General features: G+C 42.2%; 2 protein-coding genes across 5 annotated transcripts in view; both read right to left on the reverse strand.

The window, feature by feature from the left end:
* ATF6 (activating transcription factor 6) overlaps positions 1-20,205 on the reverse strand; it is a 198,685-nt gene that overhangs the window by 71,512 nt on the left and 106,968 nt on the right. The gene's annotated exons all lie outside the window — the stretch shown is intronic.
* LOC125925959 (proteasome activator complex subunit 3-like) lies at positions 12,488-13,992 on the reverse strand. Its single transcript, XM_049635279.1, has one exon. It carries the CDS (start codon positions 13,776-13,778, stop codon positions 13,038-13,040), a length of 741 nt encoding a protein of 246 aa, XP_049491236.1. The 5' UTR covers positions 13,779-13,992; the 3' UTR covers positions 12,488-13,037.

A 20,205-nucleotide genomic window follows, 5' to 3' on the forward strand; every position in this document is an offset into this window, starting at 1 on the left:
TTTTTCCCCTCAGTTTTAGATCTTCACTCTTACAAGGATTTCCTTTTATTAGGAAATGTGGCCACGGCGATCGTCTCTACACCTAGCAAAACACTGTGCACTCGGACTCCACAGAAGATCATGGAAAATCCACCTACCAACACAGAGCTCAAAAGACACGTAGGATGACAGCCTAAATAAAACGGCGGACTGGAGTATTAGGCTACTTCATGAAGAGGAGCGATAAACTAAAAAGGGAAATAAATGCCTATTAATTAGGAAAACAAATAGGTTACTGTTAAAAACAACAACAACAACAAAAAAAAAAACAACCCCATCAAGGAAAGCGTCTAGGAAGTGAATGCTGGACCGGATAACGAAAGGAGGTGAGGATAGCCAACTAACCTCAACCCTTTCTTTGCTTCCACATTCTTAGAACGATTAAGATAGCAAACCGCAGCTTTCTACAAGGTTAGAAAAATTTCCCTGAAGTCTTTCTATTTCCCAACTCTCGCTGTGTCTGTGATACTCAAAAAGCATACAAATACAGGATATGTATATAACTAGGAGGTGGTGGCCCAAAGGCTGAAAATTTGGGCCCAACTTCCTTTCTCCAACCTTATCCTGTACAATACTCCCTGAATTCTAATAAACTCAGATTACTCCCTTTCTTTCCCACCACACTCTTTCAGGGATCCTTAACTTTACAGTGAGGTTCCCTGCGTCTGGAATGCCCTGGGTCTTTATTATTCTGTGCCGAGAATACCTATTCACCTGATATAACTCAGCGTACAATTTCATCTTTGAAGGCTTTATGATCATCTCCATCCCAACCCTAAAATCTCCGGTTTGGCCAAGTCTTACATAGGGGATTTTCCCGAAGGTCTGCCGTGACCTTCAAAAAGTCAACCAAAATATGACAGATTATATTAAGCAAAAGCACAGAGTCATGGGGCAAGAACAGCCCCTATGGACTGGGGAGTCTATGCCCTCATTTGAAAAGAATTAAGGCCCAACTGGGATCTAGACCCGGCTCCGTCAACAACAATTTTATTCCAACATCCCAGCGATCACCAAATCAAAGTAAGTGTTTCCAAAATCACCAAGAAAAAAAGAAAAAAAAGACCTTGAGACCTTCAAAGTGGAAAACACAATTCACTCACGAAAGGCGGTTTATCACATTGCTAAGAGTACTGGAATCCACTCACTAGCTGCGGGGGTTTCTGGGATGTCCCTGAATAAAAGAAAACCAATATCCATGAATGACTTCACAAACGTACTTATCTCTCAGGTCATATCTGTCTAGAATACAGAATTTCTGCTCTCTCCCTGTGTGTGCCTGGGCTTTGGGGTGTGACCAGGAATGAGATGCCCCCTTTAACATCACTCTGCATCACGGAAGATCAGGATGCTAAGGATACGGAGGAAAAAGACGGTCATCACAGTTAATCTTGTTAGCCTCTAAGTTACATGAATAACAGGTAATTATGCGAAAGTAAGCACTGGGGATGATTGTACATGAAGTTGAAGTAATTTCACATTAAATATAGAGAATTATGGATGGAACCCTCAAATGCATTTGCAATTCTAACAGAATCACATACTGAAATGGTAAAGTCAAACAGATACAGGCAGCCTTACATATTAGTAATTATTCTTATACGTTTTAAGTCACGAATCATGGAAACTGTCCTAGAAATCTCTGAATCTATTATTTCCGCAGCTCCCAGGATACATCTTTTCCTAAAGAGAATTGAGAATCGTTAAATGGCTTTCTTTGTCCACAGAGAGGAAATAAATGTAGGACTCTACTACAGGCAAAAAAAAAAATCAAAGAATGGTCGAAGTATGATCTGACAACTCTCAGAAAATAAAACTTTTACAGAAAATAATAATCTCACCAATATAAAATAGTAGGTTAAAACCAAACTTCAGGTGAGTATATAACTTAGCTGTTTAAAATGATCCGAAAGCAAGTTCAAATACAGAAATAAAAAAGAGCTGTTGTCTGCTACCCAGAACTATGAATATAAGCCCAAGTTATGGCTCACCTAAAACATACTTAAATACACTGGAAGGGAAAGGCTCAGGCTGAGGAATATGTCTTAGTCATTCAAGACTAACTGGCTTTAAAAATTACACAAGTACATACACGTAATTCATATACATGATAAGCAGGAACACCTGTTTTATAATAGTTAAGGGTAATGTTTGTTTAATTAATACTGGACAGAATAGGGGCGCCTGGCTGGCTCAGTTGGTGGAGCATGTGACTCTTGATCTTGGGGTTGTGAGTTCCAGCCCCACACTGGGCACAGAGTTTACTTAATTTAAATAACATAGGGGTGCCTGAGTGGCTCAGTCGGTTCAACGTCCGACTTCGGCTCAGGTCATGATCTGGCGGTTCGTGAGTTCGAGCCCCGTGTCAGGCTCTGTGCTGACCCCTCAGAGCCTAGAGCCTGCTTCGGATTCTGGGTCTCCCTCTCTCTCTACCTGTCCCCTGCACGTGCTCTGTCTCTATCTCTCAAAAATAAATAAATAAATGTTAAAAAAAATGGTAAAAAAAAATATATAAATAGGTCAGAATAACGTATGAGTAGCCGACATAGTGGTTTACTGTAATTTTATACTCAACATCATTCCAGTGTTACTAAGATTGCCCAGCAAAAGGATTCATAAACATAAGTTAGTAAATACATTAATACTACTTGTGATCCCAAGAACACGTACAGAAATAGTTTCATATACACTTGAAATCAATCCTGAGATCAATAAATCCTCAGGATATGTTCATCACGGGGTCAGTACAACTTTGTTACAATAATACCGCCTCTTGAAATTACTGAGAAGAGATCAAGATCGTACCTAAGAAAATAAACCAGCCATTAATCTCACAGTGTAGCTAAAAATTTCAGAATTGACTTCAGAGTAAATTTAGTTAGTTTAGAAATTAGTGAAGTTTCGAAGAGAACAAATAATTAAAAGAATATATTCTGGCATTTAATCATTAAAAGGATCATCAATCTCTCATATAAACATGTTTCACTTAAGAGATCAACACAGCACTACCATGAATAATATTAAAAACCTCAAATTTATTTTCTAGGCAGAACTTTTAAATTAAATCTTTTTGAGTAAGTTCAAATGATTTCTGAGGAAGGAATAGAAGGGCAAAAATGAATGAGTAATATTTCTTTCTGACGAGGACAACTCCCATGTCCTGTGCTTTTAGCAAAGGTTTCGTTTTTTAATTTTCAATTTTCAAATTTTCAAATTTTCTTAGGGAGCTCTAGAGCGTTTTGCACAACATTTTTACAGAATGAGTATGTCTCGGGTAACGCATAGGTTTCTGTCTCAGTGTAAGGACTGCAAAGCAAAAAATTAGCACACGCTATAGAATTAAGGAGATATTCTTTTAATAAGCTACAATTATCTGCTTGCTTTAATGAAGCTATTCTGAGTTGATCTGTTGCCAGTACTCTTCATCTTCTTTCTAAAAGTTTACACAGAAATTACATTCATCAGAATTCTTTTATTCTTCCTACGATACTAAATTGTTTTATCTTTAGACTTCTTATATAATAAAATGCAATCATGTGGAGTTTAAACGCAGAAGAATTCTATTCGACTTACTGGCTTCTTATTGAAAACATTAACCTTGGCTCAGGAGGTTCATAAAAATGGCTTTCTAAGAGGTCTTTTTTCATGCCATCTGTTAATTATGAGGAGAGCGGAATCTTACTCCTCCAAGAACAGCAACCATAGAGTCAAATTTCTTCAGTTCTGGATGGTGTCTAACAGAAGCAGTGGAACAAGCTGTGAAATACACAGGTCGTGTTGTCAGTAATTTTGTGCCGGTCCCATAGCAAAAATGTAGGAGGGAAAAGCAGAAAAACATTATTTGCCAATATTAAAGAAGCAGCAGAAGGTTGTGCTGTGCAGACTTCACCACGCTTCTATACTGTGTGAAATTCATGACAGTTTTTCCGCCAAGTATTTTAAGTCTTTACATTTATTAGCAAATAAAACTTAAAACCTGAAAGAATTCCTTCTTAACTATTTAACAAACCATACTAACACTCAAGCATTAACGAAACTGTTTAACTTTTTGAGTACCGAAACCTGGAAGGGTAAATAAAACATTGTGGGCACGACCAGAGAGAATCAGTTCTGGAAAACAATTTTCAGGATTCTTTACTCTTTGATATACTAGACTTATTTCTCCGTAACTCGTGGCTAGAAAAGTAATAAGAGAATTACCGGTGTTGCTAATGGGGTGAGAGTCGTGTTCGGGGGGGGGGGGGGGGCTCGGGGCAGATGTTTAACAACTCGCAGCTGTCGCACGGCGAACAGGCTTAATGACATTACTGGGAAGAAAAAAAGAGCGCTGCCAGGACTACTTTAAAGAATTTATATTATTGTGACATGAAAAAAGCTTAATTAGAAGCCAAAAACTGGCCTTTGTTTAATTCTGAATCAGATCCCTCGGGGTCCCACACCATTGTCACACGTGTCTGGGTACACATCCACATACGTGTTCGGCTGTAGCAAAGTTTTTCACTTATTTACTAGAAGTCTTAGGAGAAAGGGGAGAAACAATTTTTTGTCGTTTGATCTCGCTTTGGCTGGGTTCATCTTAACTCAAAATACTTTATAAACTTACTATAGGCAAAACCCCATAAGGGATAATAGAGTGAATAAAATAACTCCTCACTATTCTCAAGGGACTTATGTGGAGAGGCTATGTATGTACATAAAAATAATACAAGGAAACAATATTATGGGAACGCTGCAGAATTATGGGGATTTGGGTTCAAACGCTGTTCCTTGTGGTAGAGCCTGACGTTGCCTGTAGGTATCTGTGGGCACCAAAGGTCTGCTATTCTTTCATCCACACAAAAACAGGTGTCTAAATTTTTGTAAGATGCCAAACTTAGGATCTATCTGGTTTCTAATTTAGCTGCCCTGAATTAACCATTCAGATTACTGCCCAAAAGTCTGGGTAAGAGACACCGTATTTAGAAAAGGATGCTTAGCAGGGCATTCTAGCCATCCACTCCTGTAGGAATTCTAAGTTCCAAGAACAAGCAAAGTTTAGCCTCTCTCTGAATGGCTTTTACTGAATTGCACATTACGAACCGGATGGAAAACCAATAAAAATTTCACTGAAGGGGCGACTGGGTGGCTCAGTTAAGCGTCCCAACTTCGGCTCAGGTCGTGAGCTCACAGTTCGTGAGTTGGAGCCCCACACTGGGTTCTGTGCTGACAGCTCAGAGCCTGGAGCCTGCTTCCAATTCTGTGTCCCCCTCTCTCTCTGCCCCTCCCCCACTCGTTCTCTCTCTCTCTCTCTCTCTCTCTCTCTCGTTCCCCCTCTCTCTCTCTCTCTCTCTCTCTCTGTCAAAAATAAACATTTGGGGCACCTGGGTGGCTTAGTCGGTTGGGCGTCCGACTTCGGCTCAGGTCATGATCTCGCGGTCTCGCGGTCTGTGAGTTCGAGCCCCGCATTGGGCTCTGTGCTGACCGCTCAGAGCCTTGAGCCTGTTTCAGATTCTGAGTCTCCCTCTCTCTCTGACCCTCCCCCGTTCATGCTCGGTCTCTCTCTGTCTCAAAAATAAATAAATGTTTAAAAAAATTTAAAAATAAAATAAAATAAAATAAACATTAAAAAATGTTTAAATAAATTTTACTGAAAGTCAAAAGGTCCACACTTAATGAAATGCCACGTCCCCATAATACACCACCGGAGAAAGTTCTCTGTTTCAGCTTCAAGGTGCATCTCAATCACCTTAGAAATCTCAGCTCCCACACAGTGCTGACTTTATACACAGAGGTAACTTCAAACTTTCTAGTACACAATAAAAAAGGAAAAAAGAAACTGGTGAAATCGTTAATAATCTACTTATTTAACCCAGTGTAGCCGGGATATTATCATTTAACATGCAATCAACATAAAAGTTACTGAGATATTTTACTATTTTTCTGCGTACCAAGCCTTCAAACTCTGGTGTGCCTTTCACGCTGCTGGCACATCTCAATGACCAGTTCTATCTGAAGACTCGTGTCTACTGTACGGAACTCGCTAGAGGGCAAACTTCTTTTGGGAAACGGCCCTTTCGGGCTTCCTCCCTAACAAAACACTACAGGTCTTCTCCTTACCCCGCTTCATTCTGTATGAACAGCGGTTGTAACAATTCCACTTAGCAATTCTTCGGCGGTGAAGAGTCGGGGTGGGGGAATTGGTCAGCAGGAAATTTTAAACCCATATATCACGAAAGTAAAAAACCAAACTCTTATACTAGACGTCTTCTGGTCTATCTCCAAATGCCCTCACAGCCCCATCCTCCAACAAAACGGCATCGCTGATGGTACAGAACAACTCCTCGTCAGGAGGATACGGAACTGGAGGTGCCGACGTTCCCGGGTTTTGTTTAGCGAGGATCATTTTTATGACCCACGCAAAGTTACGTTTAACACAAATTGAGAGATTTCTTAAAAATGTCTTTACATCATCTTTAAGTAAAAATATTATGGGCTTAGTAACAGTTCAACATCTCCTAAGTTTTGCACAATAACACTTTTTTACATTTTTTTAATATTTATTTTTGAGAGAGACAGAGCAGGGGAGGGGGAGAGCGCGAGAGGGAGGCACAGAATCCAAAGCAGACTCTGCCTCTGAGCCGACAGCACAGAGCCCGATGCAGGGCTTGTACTCATGAACCATGAGATCATGACCTGAGCCGAAGTCGGACGCTCAACCGACTGAGCCACCCAGGCGCCCCTAGAAGGACTCTCTTTGAACAAAATCTCATTATTGATAATAGGGAGACAGTGTAGCTCGGCGAAAAACAGCACTAGCCTGAGACGGAAGATGATTTGCCTTCGAGACTTTGCTTTGTCACACATGGGTTGTGATGCTATAGAGCTCGCTGGGCCTAAATTTCTCCATCTGTAAAATTAACGGGGGCAACAGTACATCTCTCAGTCTCCAGAATTTACATTAAAAACTTTATCTGACAACTTCAAAATGCTTTACACTTTGAAAGCAATAGTATTTGAAGCAGATGTGACTTCCAACATAATGCCGGAAAACTGTAAAAGTGAGCTTTAATAACAAAGCCAAAACAAATGGCCAAATTGTGAAAGGAATCTAATTCTGATTATAGGCTCATTTCCTGTTCATCAGCTCCTGCCTGCTAGCTTGCCACAAATAAGTAAAAATAACACTTGACGTTCTCTGTGTGAGAGAATTCATTAAAATCAGTTTACTGGTGAGACATTTTAAATTTGACTGACTGGGGTCACGAAGTTTCACTGCTAAAATTCTGCCTTTAGGAACTCAAAGACCTAGCACAATAAAGAAAACCATACACAAATGTATGGTCATCGAACAGAAAGCGCCTAGTATTGTTGATGAAAAGATAAATCATGAAACTTTTAAACATATATTCTATTTCCCAGGAGTAATTTCAGTTGAAGGTGGGCAGATACTAATGAGTTAGCACAATAGTGTTCCAATGCCAAGAACAAGGGTGGTCCAGCACCTGTTCCCTAACTGACTGAGTCCTTTGTTTTTTGTTTTTTTTTTTTCAAAAGGATCAGTAATTTCTAAAAAATGCCTTGATGTCAGTGCACAATAGGATCTTTCAGAAATGTTTACATGTTGACAGAGGAAGTAGGATTCCCTCCCACTCATAACAAATCATGCACCTAGGAATGACTCCTCTAGTCAGTATAAAATAATGCCACTGCTCTCTTGTACACATTTCATAAAGGTAATTAATATGCATTTCTTGGGAGGAGATAGGCACTAAAGAGTGAAATTATTACAGCTATATTGCTAATGCCATATGGAGCCCCAACCCAAAAGCAGTGTAACCTCCTCATCTACATGTCGAAACATTCTAGGCACGTGTCCTCCTGGCTACCTGATCTCGATTTTCCACACTCTGGTCAAAATCTGTGCCTCAGACAAATACTCTCACCATTAGGTGACAGAGCCACAAGAATCCTTGGGAAAGCAAATGAAAGGGGATTTATCTACTGCTATTTCTGAACCTGGGCTATCAGTCGAATGAAACGGATTTTGGCTAGATCGGATTTAAATAGAAACGCCTATCCTCTACAGAAATACGCATAATGATTTGCAGTGATTTAAAAACGTGTATGTATTCTCTAAAATAAATGAAACCCACAAGTACATTTCAATAACTTTGAACTATAGGGTTATGAGTAATTCTTCCCTGTTTATTTTTCCAAATTTCTGAGCACTGAGATCGTTCTTTTGAGCTTTAAAACTGATCACATACTTATCTATTAATGGTTAAGGCCACTTGGTAAGAATGCTGTAGAAACATGAAAACCTCATAAAGACTATAAAAATTGTTGCCTCTAACAACCAAGGAATTTATAAACAATTCAGTAATTTAAAAAACCCTCTAAGCTCCAAAGTTTCAGACCTTAAAAATTAAGCCTCTTCTACATCATTTAAGAATCTTCCCTCCGTTCTAAAACCCAGATCTACCAATACCCGAGTTTCAAATCAAATCTGAGTCAGCAGCTGTCACCAGTTATAAAAAGAACTTAAAACTACCCTTATTTAATCCCAAAGTAAGTTTTTAAAACCATTTTTTAAGAATAAAACATCAAGGGGTGCCTCGGTGGCTCAGTTGGTTCAGCGGCAGACTTTGGCTCAGGTCATGATCTTGCGGTTCGTGAGTTCAAGCCCCGCGTCAGGCTCTGTGCTGACTGCTCAGAGCCTGGAGCCTGTTCCGGATTCTGTGTCTCCCTCTCTCTGACCCTCCCCATTCATGCTCTGTCTCAAAAATAAATAAACGTTAAAAAAAATTTAAAAAAAAAAAGAATAAAACATCAAAACATGCTATCTCAATTCAGCGGTCTTTTAAAAGGAACAAAACTGGGGCTGTAAGTGCTAATAATGGGCAAATAACATGTATCAGAAACCACCAGCTGTATTCACACCAGTTCCTAAAATAGGTCTGTTCTTGTAAGAGCTTTTGCAACCATTTGCAAGAAAGGGGAAAATCACAAAAGGCTTAATTTTTGCAGAAGGCACTTTATAAAAGCGTTCGAGCTCCAATTTGGTTGGGTATAGTGTTAGAACAGGCAAATAATGCAAATACCAAAAATCCTTAACTATGGAGGACATGCGTCTTTTGTTAGTAGAAGGCATGCCTGGGTATGAGAGACAATTTGTTTCAATCTGGCACAGGGTTTGGCAAAGCTTAGGAGTAAAAGGAACAAGCAAAATACGATGGCTATGTTGTGCACGGAACAGATACTTTTAAAACTTCTAACGTTTATTTATTTTTGAGAGAGAGGGAGGGAGAGTACAAGCAGGGGAGGGGCTGAGAGAGAGGGAGACACAGAATTTGAAGCAGGCTCCAGGCTCCGAGCTGCCAGCACAGAGCCAGACGTGGGGCTCCAACTCACGAACCAGGAGATTATGACCTGAGCCGAAGTTGGATGCTTAACCGACTGAGCCACCAAAGCGCCCCTGGAACAGATCATTTAAACCTGAGAAGATGAACCATGCTTGAAAACTAAGTAAGTTTGGACGTCTCTTACATTGTCCATTACATGCCTGTGTGCAATTAAATGCCTGCCAAACTGTTCCTGGCACTTTTGTGATTCAGATAGAATACCTTACAAGGGAAATAAAGAGCTCACAAGGGGGAATGTCAAGTGCAGACAGAAGTTTTTCTATTAGGCCAGATCTTTTGTTGTTGTTGCTGTTTCAAGTCAGGTTTGAAAGACTCGGTCTTTTCAGAAGTTCAACAAAACAATGAATTTATTTTACCCCAGTATCATTTTTTTTAGTTTATTTTGAAAATAAGAGTTTCTACTAAGCCAGTTTACAAATCTTTCTGATTTATATAGAATAGAAAAATATTCATATCCATCTTAATAAGAGTAGGCCCAAGTACGAGGTACGTTTTCTAGATGTAACTACAAATAAAATTTTATTTTCCTTTGAAGTTTATTTATTTTGAGAGAGAGAGAGAGAGAGAGAGAGAGAGGGAGGGAGGGAGGGAGGGAGGGAACAGGAGCAAGAGAGCAACAGGGGGAGGAGCACAGAGAGAGGGAGAGGCTCCAAGCAGGTTCCGAGCTGTCAGCACAGAGCCTGACATGGGGCTCAAACCCATGAACCGTGAGATCATGTCCTGAGCGCCAATCGAGAGTCGGACATTTAACCCACTGAGCCACCCAGGCGCCCCACTATAAATAAAAATTTTTTTAATAAAAATTTTTAATGTTTATTTATTTTTGAGAGAGAGAGAGAGAGACAGAGACAGAGCACGAGCAGGGGAGGGGCAGAGAGAGAGGGAGACACAGAATCCAAAGCAGGCTCCAGGCTCCAAGCTGTCAGCACAGAGCCCGATGCAGGGCTCACAATCACGAGCCATGAGATCACGACCTGAGCTGAAGTTGGACACTTCACAGACTGAGCCACCCAGGCACCCCTATAAATAAAATTTTAAAAACCAAAGGTGATTGCAACAGAATTCTACGTCGCTAACTCACTTTCCTCATGGAGAAATATCGTCTCTTTACGCACTCAGGTGAAACAGAGAAGGAAAATGAAAAAGCAAAAGAAATGCCAAGAATCATTCGGCACTTCCTAGAGAGACACTGACACCAACCTCAGGAAAACATAATGCGTATCCCTACCATGTTAGAAAAAACAAAAAATCTGCCCACCATAATGTGGTATAGTTCAAACTCGGAAACATTTCTATTTTTAAAAATATGCAAAAGAAAACATCTCCACTTTACATCTTAAATAATTCTTGCTGATAAAGAGGAAATGTTTTTCTAACAGCCTGTAGAGTCAAGTCTGTCCGTAAAGGTTCATGCTGGTTTTCACTCCTGGCAACGAAAACACATTGAAGAGAAACTCCTGAAGAAAAAGCCTCATTCAAAAGTGATTTCGTTCATTAAATAGGGAAAGGGGGAGATGGAACATTAGGATCAATCAAAAGAAGACATGAAATTATTCATGTTTTCACCCTTATCCATAAACAAGTTCAGAAGGTAATTGCATTTGTGGCAAGAACTATATCCTCACAAAGATATTACTAAAAAAGGGGAAAAGACAGAATTACAAATAAGTTTAATTTTTTTTACTTTTTGAGAGAGAGAGAGAGAGAGAGAGAGAGAGAGAGAGAGAGAGACCGTGCAAGCAGGGGAGGGGCAGAGAGAGAGGAAGACACAGAATCCAAAGCAGGCTCCAGGCTCTGAGCTGTCGGCACAGAACTTGACCCGGGGCTCGAACTTGTAACTGTGAGATCATGACCTGAGCCGAAGCCAGACGCTTAACTGACTGAGCCACCCCAGGCGCCCCTAAGAGATGTTTCAAAATAGGCACCAGACTCTTTTATATGGTCACCTTGTTTCAGAGGATCTTATGTAGAAAAGAAATTGCAATGGGAAATACATTTTCACCTCTCACAAAAAATGTTTTAATCCCTCATAATTTTCCCACCAAAAGCTCATTTGAGAAATAATTTATCGCATGAAAGTACTACTATAAAATACTTTAAAAGACCAAGGTCATAACTTACGTACGTATATAGTTTCAAAAACATTATGAGGATTCAGGGTACAAGTAGCTGAACGGGAAAAAGAGAGGAAGCTATCCACCGGGCACAGAGATGATCTCATTCTTGTATATAAAAAGGCATCAAAAGGCACTCTGCTCATGCTTTTTCCCAATGGTATTTCTGAGCGATGAAGATCCTCAGATTAATATTAATACTAAAAAGCTGACTAAAGTACCTTTACTATCAGAAAACATGAAATTCGGAACAAAAACCACTAGGGAGAGAGGATCCCTCGCATCAAAAGAAAGAAGTTCTCTGTAATGCATGAGGTGACTCAAGAGTGTAATAATCTACTGCAACTGAAATCTGGAAATGCGGGGCTTGAAAAATACCAACAGCATAGATCACCCAGGAAAAAGACAACGGTTTCCTCTCAACCAGACCCCAAAAGCAGGAGGTAAACACCCAAAGTTACGTTTTAGAGTCTTTGGATTTAAATAACGATCCACATCCTTTGAGATGGAAATTCGAATGAGCCGCCCTAAGAGATATCTCAAGAGGTGGGAGGGGAAACAGAGATGAAATTCAATGGAGGAAGAAAAAAAAAAAAAAAAAAAGCAAATGCGATACAAAGCTTAAAGGATCCAACAGGAACTTCTGAGGCAAGGAACACACAGAAGAAATCCTAAACTGTGTGAAAGAAAACTGGAAGACGTGGAGATGGTAGAAAGTCGTGCAAGGAAGCAGTGTGCACAGATCCCTCTTCGCTCTAAGGGAGGTGTGGATGTGCATTTCTTCAGAACACTAACGATCTAAGACTCTGTATCTGCTCATTTTTCTTACACGTCAGAGCTGGAAAATCTCGAGCATGGGGGGTCCAACCGAGGAGGAGGGAAACCCTATGCCACTGAAGACTACATTCTGATAAGCACGCTGAGTCCATCGCAAAATGTTAAAACCAAGTTTTATTTCAATCTGCCAAACTGGAGACATACGGTGACCTGACACATCTCTGTAAACTCCTTTCCTTGCAAAAAAAAAAAAAAAAAAAAACACGATGGTGACGAAAGGAGCGTTTCTGAGGTTTGAACAAAGTAACACATAGCAGAACCTCAGAAGGAGCTTCATTCAACTTTCTTTTAAACACTAAGGTTTTTCCTGGAGTAACCCCTCAAACCATTCAATGTCAGCAATGCCATAAAAGAGAAACCCTGGCCCACATTCGTCTACGAATTTGTTTTTAAAAATGGCAGTCCTTTTCCTTGGCCAACCCTGCCACCTTCTACCAGATGGCTTGTCCCCATCCTCTCAGCGAAAGAAAAAGCAAATAAAAACTACACCGGAAGTATTCAGTGGGAGGATAAGCTGTACGAAACCGTCACTGAACGGTCGGGCACGTTTCCAGTCGGTCCATCACCTACAGTGTCATCCTAACCCCCTTCCGCTGCCCGAACAGCTCGGCCACCCCCTGAAGGAAAGAGGGGTGGGGGCAGGTCCTCAGTAGAGGTTGTCCGTGTTGGTGCTCCGAGGGGTCTTGATCTTCTCGATGTTTTTGAGGATCACATCATGCAGGGTGGCGTACTGGTTCCGCACGTGCAGCAGGATCTGGCGCACGCTCAGGTACTCGTTTTCGTCCACCTCGGCTACCGTGCGGCGATAATCTTCCACCTGGGGGTACTTCACGATCTTGGACACCAGCTTGGCCCTGGTGTTGTAGTAGGTGGAGAAGCGGCGCAGATAGGAGGCTGCCGTGCTCTCCACGGTCCACAGCTGGTCCACGGTGTCCTCCTGGATGGACACTCCGAAGTTGTTGCCGTCCTCCACCTTCGGGATGAGCAGCTGCACCCACATGCGCACCGTGTTGCATTTCTCCCTCAGCAGCTCGATCTCGGGTTTCACCCGCTCGATCAGCTCCACCAGATGCTGGTTGCTCCGCAGCAGCTGTCCCTCGCCGCCCGGCAGTGCCGGCTCTTTGACCGAGGGCTGGGTCTGCGGAGGCGGCGGGTCCCGGTTGGGCCCGTCCCCCGCGGTGTCGGGGGCGGCGGGGGGCTCCGGGGCCGGCACCGAACGGATTCTGGACAGGTCTTGCAGGCGCAGCTCCCGGACCCGACTATCCAGCTCCGACAGCTTCTGAGGGAAGAAGGTGGACACCAGATCCTCGGCCTCCTGCGCGATGCGGGCCCGAAACGAATCCACTTTCCCCCGCACGTCCTGCTCCAGCTTCAGCGGGGAAGCCATGACGTCCAGGGGCGTCGAGCGTCGGGGCGGCGGACACTACCCGGGCCCCCGCCTGCGGCCGGCGGGCCGGCCTTGGGCTTCCGCCGCCACGGCCAACTCCCAACAGACCATGCCCAGCCACGCCGGAAGTGACGTCCCGGACTCCCGGCGGCGCGGCCCCCGCCTGCGGTGGGTGGGGAGGGGAGGGAACCACGTGCTGACCGCGCCCTCCGGACAACGCCCCAGCCAGGCGGCCCTGGCACCTGTGTGCGTGCAGTGGGGGTCGGGGGGGGGGCTGCGGATCTAGTTCCCGGAGCAGTCCCCCACCCCCACCCCCACCCCCACCCCCATCCCCCGCCTCTCGGCCGGAAGCCTGCGCAGGAAAGACGGTTCCAAAGAACATCGGTAAACTTGAGCACTGTGAGGACCAAGCAGACAAGTGGATGTACTTTATACATAGGGGCTCAAGGAGATCCACGATCGCTCTACTTGTTTTACTTTCATTTTCCTGAAATACTTTCCTTTTGTTCTTTGCAACACCATAGTGCATACCTTTGATTTTATACTGAAATTATTAAAGTTTAGATCAAAAAAGGATTATTCTAAAGATGTTATAAGTTCTGAACGTAACCGTCACCTCAGTTGAACTGCAAACGTCCTCAGGGCATAGGCCAAGTCTTAATTTGTCTCCGCTGCATGTGGCACAATGCCTGGTGTGGAGCAGGTGCTCAATACCCGTGTGATGAAATAACCTTGAATTAGTAAGATTTTAGCAAACCATGACTTCACAAGATCTAGAACAAACAAGTATCAACAAGACATGTTACAGGTTGGTCTCCGCAGCAAGCAGACAGAGATTGCTTCCAGGAAATTTATTAGGGGCTGTTCTTAACCAAAGGACCCCTGGAAAGGAAGAGCTACAGCAGAGGGAGAAGCTGATGAAATCTCTAAGCCTCAGCTGACCCCATGGGGAAGGGGAAAGCCCCTTCACAGTTGTCCAAAGTTGAGGACAAGGCAATTCCTGAAGCGGGCTGTTTGGAAAGAAATTCCTTAGCTCTGAGGCACGAACTGGGGAGTGCCTCAAAGCTCCAAGAACACATGTACCACAGTGAGATAACTAGACTAACAAACCAGCGATTTCACTTGTATTCAAGTCAACTGTGTTCAGCCCCAATTAGGGGATGAAATTTCTGTGTTTCGATCATTTCAGGTCTTGGGATGTGACAAAGGTGTGGTAGAGGGAATTATATTTTCGACGATGTGTGTATGGGGATAAAGGCGTATACATATTATGGTGTGTATGGGGTGGGTATTGGGGAACTACTGGTAAGCTGGATCTTCAGGTAGGAGGGAAAGTGGCAGGAAACGAGGCAGGAGGGTAAGCAAGGACCAGCTCCTAGAGGCAGGGCCCTGTTTGCCATGATTAAGGAACTTGGATTTAATAAAAAGCCAGTGAAGGGCAGGGAAAACACAAACACACACACACACACATACACACACAGATGGAGGACTTCAGTGGTCGAGGTGGATCTGAAGAGGAGAATAAAGAGAGACTGCTGATAGAATCCAAAGCATGCCTCAAAGTGATGGCAATGGGGCTGGAGAGAAGAATACAGAGTTTTAGGAAGTACAATTAATAGTACATGGTGATAGTTCTGGATATGAAGAGATGAGAAAAGGCAGAATTCAATACTCATTTTTTCTTTCTGTGGTTAAAGGAAGAATTTCTATTTATACCTACATTAAACCTCTCCTAAGAGATAACTTGGATCTACATATATTTTTACACATGCAAATTTACATTCAAGTTAATGGGAATTTAGATAGAGTGATCAAACGGAAAAGGAAAAACCAATCTTGAAACATGACCACAGCTTTCCCACATCTTGATTTTCTTCGTAAGTTTGGCTATAACAGATTACAAGAGAGCTACTATAGAAATTCTCTTTAATTGAAAAATATCCTCAGTGCTATATATGGTTTATCAAATGGTTACTCTTTTTTTCTTATTCCAAATTTTTATTTAAATTCTAGTTAGTTAACATTTAGTGTAATACTGGCTTCTGGAGTACAATTTAGTGATTCATCACTTAAGTAAAACACCCAGCGCTCATCACAACAAGCGTCTTCCTTAATACCCATTACCCACTTAGCCCATCCCACTTCCCCCTCCCTCCATCAACCTTCAGTTAGTTCTCTATCATTAAGAGTCTCTTACGGTTTGCTTCCCTGTCTCTTTTTTTGCCCCTTCAAATATGTTCATCTGTTTTGCGTCCCAGATTCCACATATGAGTGAAATCATACGGTATTTGTCTTTCTCTGGTGGACTTGTTTTGCTTAGCATAATACACTCTAGCTCCATCCACATCATTCCCACTGGCGGTATTTCACTCTTATTGACGGCTGAGTGATATTCCACTGTATATACCACATCTTCTTTATCCATTCATCAGTTGATGGACACCTGGGCTCTTTACAAAGTTTGGCTATTGCTGATAGTACTGGTACAGACATCGGGCTGCACTGTCCCTTCAAATCACTATTTTTGTATCCTTTGGGTAAATATCTAGTAGTACAACTGCTGGATCGTAGGGCAGTTTGGTTACTCTTTTTTCAAAGAGAAAATATTTCTAGTTGCTCTTTTAGATAACGGAGGACTTTTTATATTATGACACTGACTAATGCTGCCATTTATATGAAATTATTTCCTTTAGTTGTCTGATGACAGGATATAAAATCCTTGGGGAGGGGGCTCAGCTGCTCTTTTTTCTGGCGTGGTGTAAGAATTGTATTCATTCACAACGTTTCTTGTCCTTGTTAATGAAAGCAACAGTTGGTAGGAAAATGACAGCTCCTAATGCTGCCTTCCCCACTGACCATCAGCAATCAGCAGTTGTTTTTAAAAATTATTTAATGCACTTGCATGCCATGATTCCACCCGTGAAATGGACACCGAGTGCTAACAGGTGGAAGAAAGCCATGAACAGCTGTGTAGTGTTGTCTTGTTCAGGCTTCTCCTTTCTCCACAGCCAAGCAGGGTTCAGCATGTACGGATGCCGAGACTGACACACCACTCTTCTTTCAGTAATACCTACAGATTTACGGATTGATTTATCCTTTAAATATCCCCCAGCTCCGAAACTAAGCCTGTAAAGAAAGGATTCTGTGGTCCTATGTATGAGTTCCATTTAGCGAATTAGTCTAAGCAACTATTGTGTCAACTCTTGGATATAAATGTAACTTCGAACGGCACCTGGGTGGCTCATTCGGTCAAGCGGCTGACTTCGGCTCAAGTCGTGATCTCATCGTTTTTGAGTTCGGGCCCTGTGTTGGGCTCTGTGCTGACAGCTGGGAGCCTGGAGCCTGCTTCAGATTCTGTATCTCCCTCTCTCTCTCTGTTCCTCCACCGCTCACGCTTGTGCTCAACAATAAACATTAAAAAAAAAAAAAAAATTCTAAATAAATAAATAAATGTAACTTGGAGATACAGATTGGAATTTAATCCTTCAAAATACTTATTTCCTCACAGCTTTCTGTCAATAGAAGTTAGGAGAAATATAATCAATGGGGCTAAACCTAGATAATCATAAGATTCTGATGAGCCCTTATGTTGATGAAATTCTTCATCTCTAGATTGCAATGGACCTTAAGTTATCTAGACCAAAGGGCTTCGTTCAAAACTTATCGGTACCCCCTAGTGAGCATAAAATGCTTCGTTTTCCAATGTAGTCAGTGAGAACGCTGCCAGAGTCACTTTCTAGGTTGACAAATGCCTCCCTTCCCCTTCTCATTCTTCCTCCTAGTCTGCAGCAAGCAAAGGTACAGAAATAAACAGTGTAGAAGCACCTGCTGCCATGGCCTCTGGTCGGTCGTCACTGCCAATTCAACATCTCCAGGATCTGTCTCCAGGTCTAACCTGTGCACACCTTTATGCAAAGAGGAGTGGCAAAACGGCACTGTGGTTAAGGCTGTGCCGTCACCCTGCCACGTTCCAACCCCGGCTTTGCTACTTACCAGCCACGTGACCCTGCTCGGTTATTTTCCCTCTCTCTGCTGCATTCTCTTCATCTATAAAATGAGCATTACAATAATAGCTATCTCATAAAAGTTGTTTTGAGGATCTAGTTAATAAAGAGTTCGGCACAGTGCCTTGAACGTGGTACGTGCTCAGTAAATGTTAGCTATTATTAAAGGAGAGGCATCGACATTCCAACATCTCCCTTCACCCTCTGGAATGGAGAACTGTGAATTCTATACAAACAAATCAAGGTATACTTTTCTTGTTCACGGTCTTGTTATTTATCAGTGATGACTCACTGTATTACAGAGTTGGATGTAAGGAATTAAAAAAAAAAAAAAAACTCGCTTGAGTTTCTTAGAATCCGTATCACAGAGGGCGTAAGTGAAGTAAGTGCAAACGTTACTAGCTACCTTGGCTGAAAAGTACAATTCTCAGCAGAACCCTTTCTGTAATTGCCATGTCTTTATCACATTTGTATTTTCTCTTACAAATGACATAATTGGTATAATTTGGAAACACTGACGTCTACTATCAAGGATCTCTAAGATCATGGATTCTAACCAAAATCTATTAACCTCTGGGTCCCAGATGCCTGACTTTTTTAAATGATTTGGCCAATGACTCTCTACCCAAGGCACTGATGGCTCCCTTGTTTTCAAAACCCCTGTTCTGGATGAACAATGAACCCTCTAGTTCTGCATTTCACATATTGTGGTCCATCAGTTCCCTGTAATTATTTGTGTGAATTCACGGTGATGATAAAACAATCGATGTAAGCATATTCTGGGGTGATATTACAACCGCCATGCAATCTGGGGGCCAATAATTCTATTTTTTATGATTATAATGCCACCAAGTACCATTATTTTATTTTCATTTTTAAAGGTTTGTTGGATTATTTATTTTTTGAGAGAGACAGAAAGCACAAGCAGGGGAGGGACAGAGAGAGGAGGAGAGAGAGAGAATCCCAAGTAGGCTCCATGCTGTCAGCACAGAGCCCAACTTGGGTCTCAATCTCAAAAACTGTGAGATCATGACTGAGCCAAAATCAAGAGTTGGATGCTTAACCAGGGGCACCCGACGGCTCAGTCGGTGAAGCATCCTACTCTTGGTTTTGGCTCAGGTCATGATCTTGCGGTTCGTGAGTTCGAGCTCCACATCGGGGTCCGTGCAGACAGTGTGGACCCTGCTTGGGATTCTCTCCCTCCTGCTCTCTCTGCCTCTCCCCTGCTCTCTTTCTCTCTCAAAATAAATAAAAACAATTTTTTTCAATAACAAAAGATTTGGATGCTTAACCGGCTGAGCCCCCCAGGCGCCCCCAGTACCAGTACCACTACCTTAATTGATCAGAGAGAAAAGCCTATTAGGTATGGTTATCTTTGTTTCCCCTTCTCCCAAACAACTGTTAATCAGATGGAGCAAAGGTTTCCTCAGTGGGTCAGAGAGAGAAAACTGGAGGGAGAATTCGCTTCTCAGAGAGTACTCGATAGTGAGAAAACGTCTAAGTAAAAATGCAAGGAACCTGCACCGTGAGAGCTGGCATCACGCTCACTTGTCAGGCGTGACTAGTTCCCACCAACATGATCTTTTACGTAAATTCATGTTGTTGGTGTTAATTTTATTCTCTTTGTAATTTTATTTCTATTTAATTTATGCAATTACTTTGGCTTTATAGCTATAAATCTAGAAGTTTAAGATGCTTTGAGAACTTAATGTTTGTATATGCTTAAAACGATGCCTAATAATGGAGAATTTCTTCTTTAAAGAAATCACTTCCTTTAAAAGTACAAACCCTCTTGTAACATCTGGTACAAACAACTGCAGTCACCTTCTTAAAATGCGTGTCTGGCCGCATTTCCATCTTCTACAGGGTACGGACCAGATTCGTTAGGCATGGCCCACAAGTTCCTCCACGAATGGACCCTGCCATCTTTTATTTCCCAGAAGCTACTCTCCATTTCAGCAGAGGCTCTCTCCTATGTCCTCTACACTTACGTATTCACCTCTCTGTGTGTGAACGCCACATTGCCTCCTCCTCCTCCCGCTCTACCCTACTCGTTCCCCCTTCTAGAATCAACTCAAGGGGTGTTCGGTGAAGAAACCTACCCAGGTACCACCCCCTCCTTCCTCGGTGAGGTTAGTGTTCTGGGCACAAGTTACATAGTGTAGTAATATCTACCTCATAAAGCTGCCGAGAAGGTTAAATGAAACAACTTACCTCAAACAGCTAGGACACTAAATGCTCCAGAAACAGTAGTTCTGTTTGTAATCTCAAGAGTATTCTGCATGTATCTCTTTCACAGTTCCTATCACAGTGTTGTCATTCTAGATTTACAAGTCACTTGTCTCCACTATGATAACCTCTTGGAGGACAAGGATTTTAGCTTATTCATTTTTATACAGTCTATGGTAGCACAGTGTCTGCTA

Source organism: Panthera uncia, chromosome F1 (genome assembly GCF_023721935.1).
Source record: "Panthera uncia isolate 11264 chromosome F1, Puncia_PCG_1.0, whole genome shotgun sequence".
Classification (NCBI taxonomy): domain Eukaryota; kingdom Metazoa; phylum Chordata; class Mammalia; order Carnivora; family Felidae; genus Panthera; species Panthera uncia.